Source organism: Sesamum indicum, linkage group LG1, assembly GCF_026168435.1.
Source record: "Sesamum indicum cultivar Baizhima isolate 11 linkage group LG1, ASM2616843v1, whole genome shotgun sequence".
NCBI classification, from domain to species: domain Eukaryota; kingdom Viridiplantae; phylum Streptophyta; class Magnoliopsida; order Lamiales; family Pedaliaceae; genus Sesamum; species Sesamum indicum.
The window spans coordinates 14,953,027-14,974,843 of NC_142657.1; the positions used below are offsets into that span (position 1 = coordinate 14,953,027).

Below are 21,817 nucleotides of genomic sequence, written 5' to 3' on the forward strand. Positions count from 1 at the left end.
TGAAAATTGCACAAAAGCATGTGGAGGTTCAGACAGTTGAATCTGAGACAGCCTTCTGTTAATGCCAAAAAATTGACAGTGATGCCCAGTAAGGGAAAACCATGAGTATGATATCATGTTTATAGGAAGAAATACTGAAACAAAAATTTAGACATAATTGCGCCTGCACATGTACTAGTTCATATCGCAATTCTCGGAACAACTTGAAGAAGCCCTAAAGAAGCAAAGCGGTCATATCGACACCTATACTTACAATACTCGGAGGACTTTTAAATTAAGATTTTGATGTATATCTGCACTATAACCTATAATAGAAGCACTTAGAATCTACAGCAAAGAAGGCCTAATCTCCAGCCCTTGTGTTTTCGGAAATGTCTCCTATCAGCTTTTGCCATTCTTACTGGACTGCTATTCCATTCAGATTGTAATCTGCACAAGGAAACACACAGGTTATCAGTATGGGTATGAGATCAAGGTGGCCAATCAAAAGTGACGAGGAAACAAAGTTTTACACTGGGAAAGCAAAAGATCTGCCGCTGGTTGTACTGCCATCAGACCGATGAGAGAGGCTCCCAGAAAACGCTATTGGCCCTGAATAACTAATAAGACCGGCTGCAGAGAAGCTCGTCTCTCCAGCGTCATATTGCAATTGGCTGACGACGGGAACATTGCCAGAGTTTCTATGTTCATGCCTTGGAACATTCGGCTCAAGAGCTTGTACATCATCTTTTCTGGAACTCTGGCTCTTGTTGTTAGGAAACTGAAGCTGGCAATCTTGAGAAAGATCAGCAGAGTTGTCATCCTTGTTTTCTGGGGTTTGTTCATGAACATTTTCCTCACTCCCCTCTTTGATGCCTACTGGTGGAACATGGCCAGTGGCAGAAGAACCATCGAAATTGCCATTCTTGATGATTAGGGATGGTTCTTGGACATCTGCAGTGCTGTCGCCAGCGCATTGAACTTGCCCACCATCTGGGAGATTGTCCACATCCGCATCCTTATGTTCCTGCATATCCCCCGAGTCAAAAGACTGTTCCTTGACATTTTCAGTTAACCGATTTGTGATGCCAGCTAACACTGGTGCAGGGGAGTTGAAATTGAAAGTAATGCTTCCACTTTCCACCTTACTATTGTACAGTAGGCTGCTAGCTTGAACATCTTCCTTTGGTCCTTGTTTTTCTTCAGATGACGCGGCGTGACTCTTTGTAGATGCTTTTCCATTAGAAATCTGTAGAACAAAGAATTACAATCTATAGCAACTTCAAGAATAAGAACAAAGCTAGTGTAATCTGGCACCTTAAGCCACAGCATGCTATGGCAACACACTACTTGTAAAGAGTACAATAAGTTCTGTCCAATTGTATTGGATAATAAACTCAGATCATCTCATTGTCAACAGCTAATACACAAATGGTGAACCAAAATCACGGTTAAGTGACCCAAACCTGATCAGGCGGTTGTGTAACTTTGTTTCCATCACCATCTAAAGAGTTGAGGAAAGATCTGAGGAAACTTCTTGTACCAAACTCTTGAATAGGAAGTTCTCTATCCACAAGAGATACCTCTTCTGAAGAATGAATTGCAGCCTGATTTGCTTCACCTGTCTGCACTGAGTCCCCTGGATCACAATGCTTAGCAGTATCCTTGTAGCCAGAGCTGTCTGAGGGAGATTCTAGCCTTCCTTGATCAACTGATTTGCCATCATATTCTTCTTTGCTCCCACATTGAATAGCACTAGTGCCATTTGTGATCTCCATGAAGGAAGCTTCTATTCTATCTGATACTAGGAGTTCCTTACCAACCCCTCCTGAATCTTCACCATGGTTATTGTTATAATGAGACTCGGGAAAATAATGTCGAGATTTGTCATCCTTATAAATTTCAATCACCTTTTGGTCCTCATACCTCCCCTCATCAACGCATATGTCCTTCACAATTTGATGATTAATCTCTTTGTAGCAAACCTCCAACTCAGGCAATTCACATTCCGTTACATTTTTATCAGTAAACACACTAGTAACTGTCTCAAACAAAGAAGCACCATTACATGGGGTACTAGAATCTATGGATTCATTTCCATTACCAATCGTAACCTCTTCAACTTTCAGCGAGTACTGTGGACTTTGCTGATCTTTGCTTAAAGAATCTGCATCTTTCTCCCAACCGCCTAGATGATGTGAGAGTCCATTTTGATCTTTCTTTCTTGGAGAATCTACAGATCCATTTTCATTACCCATGGAAAAGTTATCCATCACTCTAAGGTTCCAACACTCATCTCTACCTTTTGCATCAAATGCTAGGGGAGTGGTGTCCCTTTTAGAATCATCTAATTTGTATATTTCTTTGCTTCCACAGGTCAGGTGATCAGTATCCCCCTCGAAACTTTTAGAATCATGAAAAGTTGCATCCTGATTTTCCTTCATGCTCGTGATTTGTTCAGCAGGCTCAAAGACACTGTCATTGCATTCAGAAGTTCAGAATCATGCCTAGAAACACGTGTCAAAGTCAAACAAAAAAATAAGGTTCATAATAACCTGCAGGTGAATCGAACTTCTTATAAGGAAAGATTCTATTTACTTGCAACCAATGAGAAGATAGGTGAACGGGTACTTAGTCAGACAAAAAGGAATCAACAATTGAAGACAGAACGGGAACAATGCAATAGCCATGACGAATGGCCAATCAAAGCAATCATGGGGACTATTAATTCCTCAGTCATTGGACAGGGTATTGTCTAGTGCATCACTGGTGACAACATTTAATGAACCAGATATTAATCATAAGAATATAAAGTTTCAAAGTTTTGGCGTAAACATTTGGCCAATGTATGTTGCATTGGAAACTGACCGGTTCGGGGCAGTGGGACACTAACAGCATTTAATACTACCAAAGGATGGAAATATTACCGGCTTTCATTCTTCAGTTCACTTGGGACAGTTTGGAGAATTTTCAGCAGTTGTGAAGCAAACATCCACTATGCAGTGAAATCTGGTGGCTTATCAGAATGAGAAAGCAAACTCATAGCTACCAAAGACTCAAAAAAAAACAGAATACACAAGCTTGATAAGAACTAAATAAAAACGAAAGATACAAACTAATCAAGAACTAGTGATCTTAATAGACTATTTCAACAAGATACTTCAAATATTTGAATGGACCAACTTTACTCTCAGCAAATGCAATTATTGGCCTTCTTTCCTGTTATAACTATCGCTATGTCAAAGGCCGGATAATGCATTGAATTATGCGTAGCACAGCTAGATCCAGTTGTTCCAAAACCCATAAACCCCAGAAAGCTCACATGACGCTGATAATGAATCCACCCATATAAAGTATAATTACTAAAACAAACTAAAGCATTATCTAACCATAAGCATATGGAAGCTGCATCAGAAACAAGGATTTCATCCTACTGCAACAGATCAGGAACAATTAATTGCAGATTTCGCAAATTATAAAGTATTGCTTTATCTTGATTGCTCTTCCAGCTAACGTCATTATTCTCCATTTAGATTCTAGTCTTCATGGAGAATAATTGAAGATGCAAAAATGAAAACCCGAGAAACTGATTATCTCACCTTTCCTTTTGTAGAAGAACAACAATTTAAAAGATATTGAATGTTGCTGGATATATCCACCAATAAAAGCCAAATGAGTGTGAATACTAAAACAATCTATTCCTTGGTCATATATGTCAAACCGCCTTTTACTTTAGAATCAAACGCAGAAAAGGGAGGTGCTAGCAAGTTTTTCACCAGAAAGAAAAAAAGAAAAAGAAAATGAAGCAATCAGGGGACTACTCTATCATATAGAAACTTTTTAGTGGAAGAAAAAATAACTTTTTATATTGTTTGGGCATAAACAGTAGACTTAAGTTTTGGAATCTTCCCTTTGTCTAAAGATAAAGAAGTGGACAAGAAAAGGTCACGCCACTTTTCAAACATCCCAACAGTCCTTTATCAGCTAAAAAAATTATACTGACATTTTTTAACCTATATTTCCTGCTTCAAAGTCAAAAACCCCAATGCCCACTACATGATTTGCCCTCTCTCTGTACTCTTCACACTCTCTCTCCCTCCCAGATCTAAACGAACCTTACACATTCTTATAACTCATAATCTTTTAACCTCTCCTGAATCTTCCTGAAAAAAGAAGAATGTGGTAAATTACAAGCAAAAATTCCTAAAAGCATGAAATATTTGATTTAATCTGATCCTTTAAAATCATTTAAATTACTACAAGAAACAAAAAAGCTACATATTTTGTCCAAGGATATAATAAAAAAGATAACTAATCGTAAAAGATAAAACTCAAATACCTTCTATGCCTGTTTGATCAGCAACTGAAAAGAGAACTCCCCTTTTATCGATTCACAAAAAGACTGCAAATTTCCCTTTCTGCTGCACCATTTCAGAAGGACGATCATCACTTGAAAAAAGAAATCCGAAACAAGAGCCACGAAAATGCAATCCTAACAGCGTAAATCTAAATAGCATCAGCGGATATACGCATCATCACAGAGAGATCAACATAAGATCCAAATAGAAGAAATACGTATACGGAGTATCGTACGAAAATTGTACATGGGTATACATACTCACACAGCTGGAAATACTTGTCCGTAGAGAGAGAGAGAACTAGGAACTCCAGTTGTGCCTCAACTTTCTCAAAACAGAGCACCTTCTTTCCCTTAGAAGAGAGAATCTGGTAGCGAAATCTCAGCCGGCTAAACGACACAGCATCACGGCGACTGACTTGATTTACACCGATATATACCTAGTAGATACAGACAAACACGCCCTCTGGCAGAAGAGATCTTTAGAGAGAGAAAAGAGGGAGGGCAGTCTTGGAGCTATGCGTGGTACATTTTCTGTGCGTTTAAAAGAAAAAACATATAATTAGAGTGAGAAGACACTCAACTCAATCCCCTCTCTCCCTCTCTCTCTTAAACATAGTCAACTCACTCTCTCTCTCTCTACATATACATACATTAAATTATAGGGTTTTTTTTCCAGAGGTAAATGATTTCCCCCCTTCGACTTGGAGCAATGAGAATGGGAAATGTTTTCCCAGCACGATGTCGTTTTTAGTCTTGGACAGATTATCAGTTATCACACGTAGATCCCTAGAATAATAGTAGAATAATTGTTTACGGGATGTGGGAAAAAGTCTGACAATGGAATCCGCCATGGGAATGCAAAAAATATATTTAAAATACAATACATCACCATTTTGAATTTTTATTTCATGTTTTTTTTTATTTTCTTTTATGTACATATGTTATGCATATAAAAATTATATTATTTATTTTATTTAAAAATATATATATTAAATGAGATTAAAAAACAATAAAATTTATAATAAATAATTCAAGGGATAATAACACCGCTCTTTCTAAGGTTAGACTCATTTTCATTCGAATTTAATGACATTAGTAAAATAAAATTAAATAAAAATTTATGTTTAATCTCAATTAATTTATAATTGACTTGTTGTAGGCCAAATAAATATTTTTTAATTAAAATATTATTATAATATAATCCATCACCTGCATTAGCTTGTGAAAATGCATAAGAGTATTTTAATCAGAAAAAAAATATTTAATTTATAATAACTTAATATAAATAAAATATTAAGAATATTAAATATAATTTTTAAAATTAAAAATAATCTATGTATAATGGCAGTAGTGTAATTATCCCAAAAATAAATCTGCAAATAGAAGAGAAATTGTTTTTGTTATGGTTTCCCTATTGGGGGGACAAAGGGAAGTCAGAGGTAAAAAAAATCCCAGTTTGTTCGTTATGTTTCTGGGTCGATGGAAAGTGAAATAGGAATGAAGGAAAGGGTTTTAAGGGGAGTTGGATAATATAAAAATGTACAAATACTCCAAAGTCGTGTTTGTGTGAGGTAAAGTTTGGTGGAGTTTGTTTGGACTTTTGACAAAAATTAAATCACGACAAACAAATGACCACGTTCAGGTGGATCTGTACTTTGCTTTCAATGTGCAAATTATTTTCTTTTTTTTTTTTTAAACAAAAGAGAGAATATAATTTAGTTTATTTTGGATAATTTATATTTTTTGGGGGTATTGGGCCCCACTAGCATTCAAAATGCTTAACATGTCTTGGTCACTCACTCTTGTTGTCTTGGCTATTTTTGGATTTAATAACTAAAGTAAATTACAGATGGCTTTCATAATATTTATCATAATTATAATTTTTTTATTTATTTAAAAAATTATAAATATTTTATTAAATAAAAATAATTATATAGTCTCTCAATAGTGATATGACATTACTATTTATTCTTACTGAATTTTTTAAAAGAATTAAAAAAATAATAATAAGGATGGGTAAAATAATTAATCCATATAGAATATTAGTCCACAAAAATATTTTAAAAGTTTCTAAAAGATATAAAATAAAATTATAATCCATAATCCAAAATGACATTTATGTCAGTTCACCAGAAAAATTGGATGAAAATCTAAAATGGAGGTTAACAGAACTGGCTCGTTGTTAAATTAATGTAAAATCAATTAGATATTTATAATTCCTCAAACAATAATAAAGTATTTACAATTATGTTAATTTCAAAAGACGTGGCTATAATTTAGTCTATTATTATTATCTGAATTTCGAGTCTTTAGTGGTAAGTTAGTTGTATTATTCTATTACTTTAGTAAACTTGGTACTACTAAAAAAATGTAATGTAATTTTAAACAATATGATCTTATTCTAAAAATATTCTAAAAAGAATATCAATAATAGAATTTGGAATATGAAATATATGAATATCTTTGAATAAATTAGTTAAACGTTCAATATATAAAAAAAATCATCGAAATATTATTTAACTCGACCAATGCTACATCATCAACATACTAAAATTAAGTTCAAAGCTACTCGTTAAACGAAATTTATGAATATAACATCCATATAATTCACCAGGTCAAAAATTGAAAATGTAATAAGGATAATTTTATTTTATTTACCACAAGTATGTTATGATCCAATGTTTGTAGTCCGCGTTTTAATTTGTGCAATTTATAGGTATTAATATTATAAGCGGAGGGATGATCAGAAAGACAGCTCAAAAACTACCATGAAAACGAAATCCCTCCTTAATTATTGCTGCTTTTTTTCTTCCTTTATTTTTGTTATAGTAATACTTTGGATGCCAGTCATTGTATTTTTGCACAAATGCTCCTCAATTATCATCACTTTACACTAAATTAATCTCATCTCAACTAGTTTTTTACAAGCAATGTGAATGTTTATTAATATTTTATTTTATTTTGCATTTAGTATATACTTTATTATAAAATAATTTGTATTTTATATTTTATTTAATATATACATAATAAATAATATTTTATTTTTGTGAACGAAAATTTAAACAACTTACATGAGTTGTCAAGGGTGATAGAAAAATAGGGGTCAAATCAATGTCACTATTCCATTGATTCTCACAATGGAAAACTTTTAGTTAAGTAAACAACTTCAGTTTTAATTTCATTTTCTCAATCAAGAATGCTTCAATTTCACAAGATTTCTCCATTTATACAAATTCATATAATGTGGACAAAAGTGAATTCCAGAAGAGAATATCAAATTCGTTTTAATAGAAGTGATTCGAATATGATTGAATAAATCTCGATATGTAAATATCAATTTTTCTTTTCTTTTTGTCCAATCATCTTAGTGGGTGTATTAATTTATAGACTTAAACCTAACATATTTATTATATTATTGTGTGATTTTATTTTATTTTTTTGTTTTTTTGATCGGCATTCTTAATTTTCAATTAAGGGGGTGTATGGGTATTTAAACTTTGGTATGATCGTGCGGCTCTCCTGCGATCATCCAATCTAATGCCTTTCGAAGCATATGAATTTTATTTTTTCTTTTATATTGCAATAATTAAAAAAGAAGAAGCTTTTTAGAGGGAGGGGGGGGGGGGGACGAAAATTAGTGAATGAAAAGAAATAGATGAATAAAGTGGATGATACCATATTATATCAAATCCACGTCCCCACATTGTTCTGTACACCCTGTTCTCACCCAACCACAGCCTGAACAGAAGAGGAGCTTTTACGGGGCCCACCCAACCGTGTATAGCACAGGATCCGTGGTTCTCATGGTCCCCCACGTGCGCCAATGAACGGGCGCCCTGCTATAGTGCACCGGTGGTGCACACAGTGCCCACCACTGCGGTTGTCCCCATTTGGGCAATCTACGTGATGCCGACGTGAACTACGCTAATTACCGCTGCGGTCATCCAATTTATCATAATTAATCAAATATTTATACGTAATTAAAATACTAATAATTTTAATAATACACTCTGCTTTATATTTTTCATTTCAAATAAAGGGAGATAATAAATATTTACATTGATTTAAATCAATAATTAATTATCATAATTAACGGAACAGATATGTAGTTGCTTTATTCGGACACTGCCCTTTTGAGTGGGTGATGGGGTTCTCTTATCCCACGGGCAAATGATGACCACTTTTGAGGCCATTATCAAGGGGGCCCCATTTTATGTTGTACTAACGATCCAAGGACATCTATTTAATTTAATTTAATTAAAAGATAAAATAAAATGAATAACTGATCATAAAACTAATAAAAGTGAATTAACTCTGAATACGTATAAATAAAAAATTATTAATAAAACGAGTGCGCGGGCTGTTGTATTCTATCGTTGAGGTAGATTTTTCATGACAACCTTCTTCTCAGATATTCTTAATTTGTTTAACAGATGATTTAGTTTTGTCCAATCTATTGTTTAATCGATCCCATAATCATTTAAACGGCATACAAAAATATATAATTATGAAAATATTTATAAAATTTATGGAAAATTAAATTTGACGAGTCCATTACTCGTCATTGAAAAACATTAATAATAATAACATGCAAATATGTGGTGAGCAAAGGAGCGGAGCGAACACGCATCCGATTTATTGTAAAATGACCTGTTTCAAACACTACTTATGACCTTAATTTCTTAAATGTCCCCACACGACTTAATCAAATTCAAATGGCGATTAGCGTATAACGTCTAATGCATTCATTAGTCGTGTTTCATATTCCAGCTGCCATTCATTCTATCTGGACATTCCCATCCTACCTTGTCTGCAATAATGCATGCAAGGAATGATCTGATTTCTGTTGTTCCACCTACAACTTTGAAAATCCCTCACTATTTTTCAATTTAATATTATTCTAGTTGTTCTAAGTTAATTTCTGGCCCTGATTCAGATTATTAATCTGATCTATACTATATAAAAAAGAATTTTTTTTTTTTTACTTAAAAAGAACAATTTGTATCAGCGACATCAATTTTTCTAATATAGATTCGTTAGGATCTTTCCATTCAAATACAGTCTAAAATTTCAATCAATTTCGTCACATAACACAGTATTTCTATTTTCACCAGCAACATATATCTACCAAAAAATAAAAGAAAAAAAGAAAAGCAATGAGAAGCCATCCATTTCCGTTGCAAAACAATATAAATAAAATTTATTGGCATTTGGCTTTTTAGCAATCTTTGTTTATACAAAAATATTTACATACACACACAGACACATATTGGTATGTGTGAGTGTATCAGGACATGCAGACTTGAATATGAGTAGCTCGCACTAAAATTTGACCAAATTGATTGATATATATATATATGGAAATTAAAAACAATGTATTCTCGATCTAACCCATGTGGTATGTACGAATGAAAATACGTGTGTCTTTGTATGTGTATGTATACATGTATTTGTCTCTTATTTTCTAAAAAAGAATACGATAAAGTCAAATATCCTTCATTTTCCTTTAATTTATGGCCTTCGAAATTGAAGTTGGTAGAGCATTGATTTTCATCTTCATTCCTAAAACATACATTGTATGTTAGCGGTTTTGAAAACTGGGTGATGCATCTCCTTACACATAACAACATCAAAACATCTGATGCTACATTGTACTCTATTTTTTTCTTGTTTTAGAAGGGTTTTCTTTTCTCTTACATCCGAATAAATATTGTACAAGATATTATTCTTACATGGCTTACATTATCTGAGTTCAAGATCGCACAAAGGGGTCCAAGAAAAGACAGGTCAAACTAGAATGACATCATCGTATGCATCTCTTCAATTAGCAGATTTCAGCTTCTACCTCCCAGTATCTATGAACTGAATCAGCAAATGGACTGTTACAGTATTCCGACAACCATATAAAATCTTGGATTCGGCCATGGTTGCTGGAACGAGACTGGTACCGTATCATCGGGATCAATGGAAGTCTGCTGGCTTGCCGACTTTTATGCCCTGTTGGCCTAGAAAATCTGTAATAGCATTCTTCTGCCAACCCTTGAAACTCCTGCAGCCAAAAGTGTTAGTTAATGTGGAGCTGTTTTGGTAGCATCGAAGGCAACTCTGATGGCTTGATGTAATCTTGTGTTATAGCGACAGTGTACTTGATGCATTTTGGAGCCCATTAATCTGTTGTTTATAGAGAACTTACTTATGATCAAGATGTGCCAGAATTTCTCCGCCTGGGAAGGCTGCTTTGGTAGCATCAAAAGCAACTTTGATGGCTTGTTTCCATGTCCCTCCAATGCTGTCAGTGGTTGTTTTCTCTTTCAACTGTCCAGGATCTTCCATTGGCAAAGAATATCCGGAGATGAGGTGGCCGACCCAAGTCCCGTCTTTCCTGTCATATTTCAGTCGAAGAAGATTTACAAGATTTGCTCAATTTCAGTTTTACATGTTCTGCATAACAACAGAATCTGACCATGTATTGAATAACCAGGGTGAAATTATGATGCAATAATTGAAACAATCGACTTACATAATTATGTCCATGTGCCGAGGTACATAATGCCCTCCTCCAATACCAAGGAGAACCTTCTTCTTTTCGGTCGCACTGAAATTAAATAAACAACTTTGTTAAGAAACGTTATTTACATCAAACGAAGACATGCATGCAGACAAATTAAACTACATTTCCAGCATATAAAAGCATATTATTTGAACAGCACAGAAACTAATGATTTGAGTATTGACGTCTGTTCGTGATGAACCAATCAAGACAACAAACTACAGGATTATGGCATTAGGTCCGTGAGAAAGCTGATTTCTAGTCATTATAAGTTCAACACAGAAAATATATAAGAGGAAGCCAAATGTTGGGAAATCAATAGTACTTGAGAGATTTAGACAGGAGCCGCTGCGTGAATTCAAACATACCTGCTCCAAGTTCCAATAGCAGCACCTTCTCCAAGACCAAGTCCTTCCCAAACTAACTTCAACAGCAAGAATCACAATTATTAGATTAGAATTTAACCCCATCATATAAGATGAGTAAGTCGTACTGCCGTAACAATGAAATGTAATAATCAGCTTTATTTACCTAATATATATCATTACATATAAGAAACCTCATTTTCTGTTCCACTTAATAGAAATATGTGATAATATACAAATCTCTAATTCAGTGATAAGAGAAAAGTGGAATATGTCGCAAAAAATTATAAAGATATAAGGATGCTATTTACATATACTGAATGTAAATGGCACCCACCCACCCACAGAGAGTAGCATACGATTTCCATCCCAAAATATTCATCTTGCGGCAACATATATTTCAATTTAAGTGTGTCGTTATAATACTTTGCATTAAGAGATTCAAGAATCTTGATATAGGACTGGCATCAACATGTACTCAACTTGAGCAACAACACGAGCAGCATCCTGTCTTCCCCAGTAATCTTCTGTGCTACCTATATCAAACAAAGGAAAAACCAATAAGCAAAGGTCAGGATAATCCTCAATTCAAAGAAATACAAGACAAAAGTCCATAACATTGAAAACTTAAACGCAGACTAACAACAGAGCAGAGTATAGAAAAGAACTAAAATGGGCAGATAAAGATGGTGCTGCCAGGAGCCCTCGTCTCTGAGGGGTACAAAAAGAATAATCCTTCAATTCTTTCATTTGCATGTTTAGAGTATTCATCTTTCCAGGGAGGTGCCGACATATAACACTCTCCTTCAAACCAGAGAAAATGAACTCACTCTCTAGTTAGATAATGTCAGTCGTCTCCCTAAGATAGATTAGTATTAGCAGATAGATGCAGCACATATAATAATAAAGTGAATGTAATACATTTATGGTGAAGTTAATTAACAAGAAGATACATTTGGTCAAGGACACATGAATATATTTGGATTGCATAACCATTTGACGACTTGATAAAAGATAACACACAATTGAAACTAGGAAGCGGATCAATTAAATTTACAATTGGAAGAGGATATAGAGAACTTAAGCAAGAATGTGAAAAGAGTCATGCAATGAACTATACTCGGAGAAAATTTAGAAGGCTGGACTATCAATAATGTACATTTATATATCAATATATCTCTATAACTCATCGACAAACAGATATAGTTTGCACATACAGAACAACTTGGAAATGACAATTTTATATCAACAGGTCCAAACTTTGAATACAAAACAGAACTGCTATTTTTCAACCTAAGGAAGTATAGTAAGCGCAAGGATTGAAGCTGAGCATAAAAAAGAAAAAGGAAGATACTGGAATGTCTTGAAGAAGAAAACTGATCCTAGAGTTACAACAATAAAAAGAAATTTATCCAAAGGTTAGAGAGAAACTTGATACAGCCCACCTACCAAATGGGCAATTAGGGAAAGGGAAGCAATTGCTCCAAACAAGAAAATGAAGCAAATAGTCTTATTAAATCTATAGACATAATAAATTTATAAACTTTACCTATCTCAATAAACATTGTTGGCTTCGTTGTTACAGGCCCATGATGAGTAGCCTCCAAAGTTATCTGCTCGCAGCAGAAAAAATGATATCAATTAATTAACATTCTCCATATTCTATAAAATGTATAACTCAGAATATTCACAAGAAATTCAAGCTTAGATACAAGACGAAGTAACAAAAAGGGACACAAATCATTAATATAAAAAAGAACTGATGAATTACAAACATGTTCACGAATATGAACTAAAGCTATAACAAGAACAAATACTGATGTATTGTGAATCTTGGATGAAGTATAGACAATAAAAAACCTCAAATTCAGGCAGTAAATTGTGGGACTCAGCAATTTTCTTCAAGAGCAGCAGCCATGGCCCCATACGAGGACAAGGTGGCGCCGCCCATCCTGGTTTTCCCCCTTGTGGTAGAACATCTCCATCCTTCAAATGGGGTACCCCTGTGAACAATCACCTATAAATTACGAATCTTGGCCCAAGTATAGACCACTTATACATCCAGCATTCATGTACGTAAGTACATACACAATTTATACATACGTGATGCATACACGTATACAATGTACCGGAATATATATCTGGGGTACCTATAGGGTGGATAGTGAGAGCAGGACGATTTGAAACGGCGGCGTGTCGAGATAGAAAAATCACCTCCACCACCGTCTCTCCGGTGGCCGCCTCCCATCTCAAGTCCAGATCGTCTTCTTCAATTATAAACTTCTCTTGTTCCAGTAATCGAAGGGAGCCACCATTCTTGAAGCTTCTGATGCCGCCCTCCAGGGTGGGGCCAGGCTGCCAACCGGGCATGGCCAAGAGGGCTTTGGCCGGGTTGATCGACGCCGGATCGCAGGTGGTAGCCACCACTAAAGTCACCATTTTTATTGGCTTATTGGGTTGATTTTTCTGCTCTGGGAAAATTTGAGAGGCGTAATTGGATTTGAGGGTAGGCGTCGAATACAGATCAAAATGTAGTGTGAGCTGCTTGTCTTGAAAACTACATATACAGGATTCGGGAAATTTGGCTTGCTGATTTTTTGACTGCTGTTGTCAGGACTATTTCTTGTTCGATTTTTTCCGCCTCATTTTCTCTCTTGTATTGGCACATTGGTTGCATTTCCACAACGATTTTATTATTATTATTATTGTTTTGAGACGAGCATTTGCACAAAGATTTAAAAATATAAATAATTAAATACTTTTATTAATGTCTTTTTATTATAAGCGAATATTTAAATTAGGAGAGGAAGAAAAAGAATATTAGTTAAAAACAATAGCTATTTAAAAAAGTAATTTTTACCACTTGTACGTGAAAAGAAAACTAAATTAGACCAAAACATCAAAAGAGTATTGGTTAATAATTTTAGCTATACTAATAAAAAAAAATACAATTTTCACTTATAAATGGCGGTATATGATACTATTGTACGAATTTTTTTTGTTGTGTTGATAATACAATTAAATTATTTTTTTTTAAACTAATCGTTGTAACATTCTATTCCTGCATGCATATTACTTTGGCAGTTAAGTTAATGTAAAACTTGTGCAATTGAATAAGTTAGTATTTTACTAGTTGAATGACATTTTTTAGATCACAAAAAATTAGTGCAGTAGTGTCAAAATCGCCTCTTTGTGTCTATGACACCGATTTTATTTATAATAATACTAACCGCCATGGCATGTTGTTAGCGCGTGCATATAATAAATAATTTAATATATTTTAAAATATATTATAAATAATAAATTATATTTTACAAAAAATAAGAAGAAACAAAATAAAACTCATTTAAAGGTGATACGCATAAAAATAAGTTGGTCCAAAAAGGCCCAAGCGATCCAAAAAGAATAAAGAATCGAGAGGCCCACATCATGAGGACGTCCACTGAAAAATTACTAAGCTCAGCCTAAGAGGGAAGCCCAATTTGGCCCTAGAATGAGGCTTGGTACAAGGCCTACCGGACCTCAAACCCACCTTACAAACCCAACCCAGGAAAAGGGAAGCCCCTAAAAAAGCTGGACTTCTTGACCTAGAAACTAGAAAGGACTTCTTGCAAAAGTAGGAGTCCTCATGTAAAAAGAGTCATCCCCCAACTAAAGACGTGTTGCTCAAGTCAAGAAGAAGATACGATCATGCCTTATCCCCAAACTTTTGCCTTTTTTTTGGGAAGTGCAACTCACAAACAGAGTTCGTTCGAAGAGGAACTCCTTCTCTATAAATACATGCAGTAGTCCCCTAACAGACACACATTCAAAAAGCTAAAAATTGTCTTGTTATTTCGCTGCAACTCTTAACCCGTACTTCTACCATATTTTACTCATGAAATTCTTATTTTTATTTCAATTTCTCATTTCAGCACCCTTTACTAGGGACGTCTTCTTTAGTCCTTCAATAGGAACGCCTTCTTCAATCCTCCAATAGGACACTTTCAATCCTCTATGGGGACACCCTCCATAATCTGGAAAACCACACTCTATTCTTGCTTTAGCAATTGAATTACACTCTTAGCACAATTTATCTCATGAAATTGCTTACTCTATAACTATTTCTCATTACATTTTATTTCTTACAATTATTTTTCTCCTAAATCCAATACTAACTTGGGCATCGAAGTGCTAACGCCTTTTTTGCAGGTCCTCCCTTCAGGATTTGCATTCACTTCGGCTCAAACTTTGAGCATGATCCATATCCATTGGACCCGTGTATTTTTTGAACTCATCATTGGCTTCGTCTGTGGAAACTTGAGTTAAAGATGTGAGTTATCATAGAAATCCCCAGCAATCCCGCAAGCAAATAAAAGACTGTGGAGACACCTAGCAACAATCAGACTTTGCAAATTGTTGCAAGAACTCCCTTGGCACCCGCTAATATGGTATCCCCTATTAGTGGGGCAACCTCTGGATTGGAGCGATGGTCCCAAGACCCTCCAAACCTGCTGACCCACTAACTGATCTGCCACAACACAATTCCTCTTCAAACCCGTCGGGGGCTCCCCCAGAACTCCTATAGATCATACAACAGACGGTCACGACGGCCATACGGGAGCAAATGAAGACATTAATCTCAACCCACACAGTAACCCTATTCGACGTGGATGCCCCTAAGGAAGGAAGTTAAAGTGTATACCCTACCCCTGCACTGCCGGTCGCGAAAGACCAGGGACCCCCCTCGCAAATCCAGCGGGACATCCATCCTTATTGGATCGCACGTCTGGAATACCTGTAGAAAATCCTCCAAGACGTCCAGTGCTAAATCGTGGGAGAACCCTCGGAGAAACAATAGGGTATCCCCTTCAGTGAAGAGACCATGGCAGACGAACTCCCCCTCAACTGGAAGGAGCACAACCTACCGGAGTACGACGGAACCACATTCTCATGAGCACCTCTCCTACTCTACTGTTACAACCCTGGGTCAAATGTCGTGTGTTTGTAACCACCTTCACACGGTTGGCCCAATAGTGGTTCAATAAATTGCCCTCGGATCTATCCGATCAGTCAGAGATTTCACTCTCTATTCCTCCATCAATTTGCCAGTAGTAAACGATGTGAAAAGATAATCATGAGCTTTTTCTCTTTACAACAAAGAGAAGGGGAATCACTGAGGAAGTATCTTCAACGCTTTAGTTTAGCGGGCCTAGAGGTCTCTATTGCAACATCTAATACATTAATTTATGCTTTTACACAGGGATTACAAGATGGGGATTTTTTTAAGTTTTTAACTAAGAAGCCCCCTCGCAATTTTTTACAGTCTCTTAGCACTAGTTGTAAAATACATCAGCTTAGAGGAGACTAGGGAGTACAAAAATGTTGTCCTTGGTGAAAAATGCAAGGAACAAAAAGACGTGGACTTATTCCACCCAGATGCCTTCTAAGAACAAACTCTGTCCCGAAGCAGACATCCTCCTAGGAAAAAAAAAGATCCTGCACCAAGGGGGCATCCCCCTCAGAAAAATAGCCTGCTCCCAAGCAAGCATCCTTCACGAAATAAGTCTTGTCCCTAAGCAGACATCCCTCTCAATAAATAAATCTTTGCATCTCAACTTCCCTCAAGGAGTATTTTTTATTTTAATAGTTTTGGAGATTTATTTTACCCTTCAATATGTTAACATATGTTTGCTTGTAAGGATTTCACGAGGAAGGCATCCCTCTTATAGAAAGCCATGTTTTCCACACAGGCACAAAAACCATGTCTTCCACACAGGCACCTCGGCCTTCCTTCAGGCAGGCACTTAGGTCATTCTTTGGGGGACCTATAAGCTCTGTCCCATGCAGGCACCTAAACCCTCCTCCATTGAGGCATCTAAGCCCTACTTCCGACGGACATCTTATGCTTCCTCTAGTGAGGTCCCTAAGTCTTGCTTCAAGAAGGCCGCCCTCTCAAATAAGCCCCCCTCCGAGGAGACACAATAACTTCGCTTCGTGTTAGATCTATTCGTAATATATACATTCTCTTGCAGAAAAATAAAATTCTACACCAGAGTAAGCACAAAAGGCACCCGCTAAGCCCTCCTTTATGGAAGCACCCTCCTAAAAGGTCCTGCTCTATATAGGCATGAAGTAAGTTCTTTTTATTCTAAGCATGCTTATGTTATTAACATCAGGATTTGGATTTGTTTCAGCCCAAGTTTTGAGCATAGTCCATATTCATTGGACCTGTACATTTTTTGAATGCATCAAAAGGTATTATTGACACGGTAAAAGAATGGTATGGTGTTGTTAAAATAATATAGAGTCACTTTTGTTAAAAAAAAAAAAAAAGAGTAATTGTAATTTTTTATAAAAATATATAGTATGCAATCTATTATGGGGATATAATAGTCATATTTAAAAATTAATGCGGCAGTATCAATAACCGTCATTTTTGAGTCAAGATGACCAATTTTTTTATATAGTATAGGTAGATGTAATGTGATGGTTTATATATATATTTTTATTTATCATATATTAGGTTAATTACACTTAGACTCCCTTTGAAAATATGAAACTACACTTTTTCCTAAAGAAGTTATGAAATTATACTTATACGATTATGCTCCTTCTTAAAATTCACTGTTTATATATGATCCCTTTTTGTTATAATTCGGATAAAATTGTTGACATTAGTAAAATTGCATAAATTTCAAAATTTACCCCTTATTTAACATTTTATGTAATAATTTTGTAGTTATAAGGCAAAATATAATAATGTTAACCTCATTCAATATACATATATATGTATATTATATTATATTTATCTCCTTATAAGTACAACAATATATATGAGAATGCTAAATAAAGACAAAACTAAAAATTTATATAATTTTTTGGCTTACGTTATCATTTTCTGTCCTAACCCGAATAGAAGTAGGTCAGGTAAAAACATATAATTCTTGGGCGGAGTGTAAGTATACTTTCAAAACTTTTTGAAAAAAATTTAATTTCGTATTTTTAGAGAGTATTTAAATATAATTAATCAAAATATATTTAAAAACAGAAAAGATTGTTTATTATATAAACACAAAAATAATATGCCATGGTACCTAGTAATATAGATAAATGACGAAAAAGAAAAAGAGAAAGCAGTAACTACATGATTCTCTCTCTAAAACAAATTTCAATTGAGCTGGGATGAGAATGATTTTAATGTTGTATCATACTTTCGTCTTACATATTAATATCCAATTAATGATTGATTGATACAATCTTTTTAAAAAAATTAAAAATATAACAAAATTAGATTATAATTAGAAAAAACAACTGCGCACAATAGATGGGTGAGTGTGTAATATAGGGCTATGTGATGAAGATGTTTTACATGTTGAGAAATATGTAATTCTATTCCAAAAACAAATAAACTTAAAAAAGCAAAAGAATTGGAAATGTTGCTGCCCAGGATCGAACTGGGGACCTTCAGTGTGTAAGACTGACGTGATAACCACTACACCACAGCAACTTCGTGATCCAGAGATAGATCTTTGTATTTATATCATTTGCATAGTTTCTAGCATAAGAACGTGGACCGCCTGCAGTTGTGGAGCAACAGAGCGACAGATGTTCAAATCGTCGGCCATCCACAGGCTCTGTCTCATGGCTCCTAAACCTCAACGCTCCCGCCATTGTAAGCATTCTTACCATTTATTGCGCCACCTCCACAGCATTATTTCTTGAAATCTCAACTAATTCATTTACACATTTTGTCAAACAGTTGGAGAGACCGCGCTGCTGGGCACTGCAACCAAGAAGCCGAGAACTTTGACCACTGATGCCACTGCTAGTGCCGCTGATTCTGACTCCAATCCGATGAAGGACGCCTTCTCCAAATACGCCGCCTATCTTAATGACCTGGTGCTTTTCCTTTTCGTGCTTATTGTAATTGCCCACCTCTGTTTTTTCTTTGACACATTTTTGCCAGCAAAGGGTGTGTCAGTTGTTGAAATTTGATAAACTTTTCGTATGAATTCTATTGTTCGTGAACTGTTACATAGAGCACATCAAATTGCCTACAGGTTCTGCTTAAATATTTTGTTGATGAAGATTTATAACCCATGTTATGCAAGCCTTGTGATTTTGAATGTATGGTTTTTAAAGTAACTTTAAAGGGGCTTAATGTGTTTGCTAATTTGCTAAATGTTGTGTTCGTAACGATTCAAAGTAATCCTAATGTGTGTTACATGAGTATGTTAATTCTTTGAAAGCTTATTAGTGTATCGGAAAATTTAATAGAAATAAGCTAATATACAACCAACGGGGTGAAATTTAAAGGAGTATAATCTCATGGAGGATTCTTTCGTAATTGTTTTTCTGCTACTTAGAGAATATGTATATCATAATATCATCTGCTGGTGCATGCTTTGTGCATTGATTGAGGTTGAGTGTAAGAAAGAAATTACATTTTGGATGTCCTGACTTGTTCTAGGCAATTGTGGAAGATTGTTAGGTGGCTGTTAATTTCAACACATTGATTTATTTTTGCATCAACTTATCTTGTCCCCTGGAGAAGATGCATGAATTTGGTAGTTTTTGCTTAAATTCATATTTTCTCACTTATTATGCACATATACCTCTGCAGATAAACATTTAAAGATAGCTTTACACTTAATTGTCTGAAATGTACGATCACTTTTTCTCTATATGCACCACAGAATGAAAAGAGAGAGAGAGTGGTGAAAGCAAGTCGGGATGTAACTATGAATAGCAAGAAGGTCATATTTCAGGTGCATAGGTAAATGGAAATCAGTTGTAGTTTATGCGCAATTCTGTCAATGTTCAGTTTCTTTATATATTTTTCCTACCCTTTGATCAGTAAGCAATGGTGATTAGCATTTTCAGGTGACATTTTTTCAGAAGTACCATTTCTTTTTGACAAAATAATTGCATTGTGCAATTATGTCTCCTAAATTTTACATTGAGATACACAAAGTTAACAGCAGAAGAAAATTCAATAAAAAGTTGACATATCCTTGAACTCTTTCTAATGGTTATTAGCGTGTGATGTTGGTCATAAAGTAACTCTAGCCTAACTACTTCTAACTGATGTATACATGTTTATTGGAAGATCTGCGTCGTTTTCTGACCTTGAGTGATTTTGGTCTAATAAGACCATTTAGAAAAATGTTACTAATTTTCTTACCCTCTCTAACAACAGAATCAGTAAAAACAACAAAGAGGAAGTTCTAGAAAAGGCAGAAAAGGATTTAGCTGCAGTGGTGGATCAATATATATCTCGTTTAGCGAAAGAGCTGCAAGGAACTGATTTTTGGAAGCTGAGACGGGCCTATTCACCTGGAGTACCCACATCCTGCCCTTTTAGCTTCTGACTGCTGCATAATGTTTTGCAATCTCACTTGAGGTTTTGCTTGCATTAATAGGTTCAAGAATATGTTGAAGCTGCTACACTTTGTAACTTTTGCAAGACTGGGGCTCTTTTAAATCTTGATCAGATAAATGCTTCCTTGCGACCACTAAGTGACCCATCTGTTGAGCCTTTGCAGATAAATGTGCTTGACTATCTCTTGGGGGTAATTCTCTGAACTGTATTAGCCACAGGCACATACACAGAAAAGAGAAACACATGAAGAACAATGAACTTCTCCTTCTCTGATAATCAGGCTCAAGTCATATGTGTCATCCAAAAATGGGCCACAGAGAATACTACAATGCCTTCTTAACTATGTCTCTTAAACCAGTTTTTCATCCTTCTTGTGCAGCTTGCAGACTTGACTGGAGAACTGATGCGGTTGGCGATAGGTAGGATATCCGATGGTGAACTTGAATTTGCCCAGAAGATCTGCAGTTTTGTGCGTGAAATCCATAGAGAGCTGATGCTTATTGCCCCTAAAATGGATGATGCGTCAGACATGAAAACAAAGATGGATGTAATGCTCCAAAGTGTAATGAAAATAGAAAACGGTAATGATCTGCTGAAGTGAACAGTGACATAATACATGAAACATAGAGACCTACATATTTCTAATGCATTTGGAGTTCAGAATTTTCTATATTTTAGCTGTTTTTATCTGTTGCATAGAAATAGGTTTACCATTTCTTCCGCTATCTCCTTTAAGATGGCGTCTCATAAGTTGCTTATCATGCAGCTTGCTTTAGTGTTCATGTCAGAGGATCAGAGTATATCCCGTTTCTTGGATCTGAAGATACCAACTTTTCGTTGTTGGGAGTGCCAGAGATTGAGTGATCAAGTGCTGGGGAACCGACATATCTAGTTTACTCATTTAATTTTGACCTATACCAACTATAGTTTTTACTGGGAGAGAAGCAATAGAAATCATGTTTGCTAACAATCAGGAGGCTATAGTCTCCTGCTGGATCAAGATATCAGGAACTATGTAGATGTCTGAAGTGAATCTTTGCTTCTTTCATGCTCAGGTGCTAAAGAGAGAATTCAACTTTAGATAATCTCAGCGGCCTAAAGTACTTCCATTGTACATGGAAATGCGAATGACTTTTATTACGTATTTGCTCGTATTTTACTTGAATTAGGTTAAATAACATACAAGATTTCTTCTTCAA

The 21,817-nt window shown here is 35.3% G+C and overlaps 3 protein-coding genes and 1 non-coding gene across 30 annotated transcripts; 1 reads left to right on the plus strand and 3 right to left on the minus strand.

Annotated features, from left to right (window-relative positions):
• Positions 1-89: 89 nt before the first annotated feature.
• On the minus strand, positions 90-4,988 carry LOC105180144 (18S pre-ribosomal assembly protein gar2-like protein). Of its 26 annotated transcripts, XM_088881507.1 has the most exons (7): positions 4,598-4,988; positions 4,319-4,471; positions 2,907-2,988; positions 1,446-2,454; positions 1,124-1,228; positions 513-1,006; positions 90-429 (listed from the first exon to the last, which is right to left on the minus strand). In XM_088881507.1, the coding sequence occupies exons 3-7, from the start codon at positions 2,969-2,971 to the stop codon at positions 321-323; spliced, it is 1,782 nt and encodes a 593-aa protein (XP_088737633.1). In that variant the 5' UTR covers positions 2,972-2,988; positions 4,319-4,471; positions 4,598-4,988; the 3' UTR covers positions 90-320. The 26 variants fall into 26 exon arrangements, with proteins under 26 accessions (XP_088737633.1, XP_088737588.1, XP_088737609.1 ...); XM_088881462.1 differs by having other exon boundaries at positions 513-1,228; positions 4,319-4,397; positions 4,602-4,987; XM_088881483.1 differs by having other exon boundaries at positions 513-1,228; positions 2,907-2,995; positions 4,319-4,397; positions 4,602-4,987.
• A 4,939-nt stretch (positions 4,989-9,927) lies between these two features.
• Positions 9,928-13,955, minus strand: GEK1 (D-aminoacyl-tRNA deacylase). Its single transcript, XM_011103794.3, has 8 exons — positions 13,405-13,955; positions 13,115-13,257; positions 12,804-12,867; positions 11,738-11,790; positions 11,258-11,313; positions 10,860-10,934; positions 10,533-10,721; positions 9,928-10,388 (listed from the first exon to the last, which is right to left on the minus strand). Exons 1-8 carry the CDS (start codon positions 13,691-13,693, stop codon positions 10,301-10,303), a joined length of 957 nt encoding a protein of 318 aa, XP_011102096.1. The 5' UTR covers positions 13,694-13,955; the 3' UTR covers positions 9,928-10,300.
• Positions 13,956-18,670: 4,715 nt separating this feature from the next.
• Positions 18,671-18,743, minus strand: TRNAV-UAC (transfer RNA valine (anticodon UAC)). The gene has a single exon. It is a non-coding gene; the product is annotated as a tRNA-Val (tRNA).
• Positions 18,744-18,771: 28 nt separating this feature from the next.
• On the plus strand, positions 18,772-21,817 carry LOC105180153 (Translin family protein). Of its 2 annotated transcripts, none has more exons than XM_020691588.2 (7): positions 18,772-18,908; positions 18,996-19,159; positions 19,933-20,012; positions 20,436-20,577; positions 20,659-20,808; positions 20,998-21,199; positions 21,385-21,817. In XM_020691588.2, the coding sequence occupies exons 1-7, from the start codon at positions 18,842-18,844 to the stop codon at positions 21,480-21,482; spliced, it is 903 nt and encodes a 300-aa protein (XP_020547247.2). In that variant the 5' UTR covers positions 18,772-18,841; the 3' UTR covers positions 21,483-21,817. The 2 variants fall into 2 exon arrangements, with proteins under 2 accessions (XP_020547247.2, XP_011102116.2); XM_011103814.3 differs by having other exon boundaries at positions 18,996-19,135.

Coding starts and splice junctions, on each gene's coding strand:
- LOC105180153 (XM_020691588.2), top strand. CDS start 18,842: ATGTTCAAATCGTCGGCCATCCACAGGCTCTGTCTCATGGCTCCTAAA. Junction 18,909..18,995: donor ACCTCAACGCTCCCGCCATT/GTAAGCATTCTT, acceptor TTTGTCAAACAG/TTGGAGAGACCGCGCTGCTG. Junction 20,809..20,997: donor TGCTTGACTATCTCTTGGGG/GTAATTCTCTGA, acceptor CTTCTTGTGCAG/CTTGCAGACTTGACTGGAGA.
- GEK1 (XM_011103794.3), bottom strand. CDS start 13,693: ATGGTGACTTTAGTGGTGGCTACCACCTGCGATCCGGCGTCGATCAAC. Junction 13,258..13,404: donor TCTCACTATCCACCCTATAG/GTACCCCAGATA, acceptor GATTGTTCACAG/GGGTACCCCATTTGAAGGAT. Junction 12,868..13,114: donor ATTTACTGCCTGAATTTGAG/GTTTTTTATTGT, acceptor TGCTGCGAGCAG/ATAACTTTGGAGGCTACTCA.
- LOC105180144 (XM_088881462.1), bottom strand. CDS start 2,971: ATGTTTGCTTCACAACTGCTGAAAATTCTCCAAACTGTCCCAAGTGAA. Junction 2,455..2,906: donor GAACTGAAGAATGAAAGCCG/GTAATATTTCCA, acceptor ATGCAATGACAG/TGTCTTTGAGCCTGCTGAAC. Junction 1,229..1,445: donor TTACACAACCGCCTGATCAG/GTTTGGGTCACT, acceptor TTTGTTCTACAG/ATTTCTAATGGAAAAGCATC.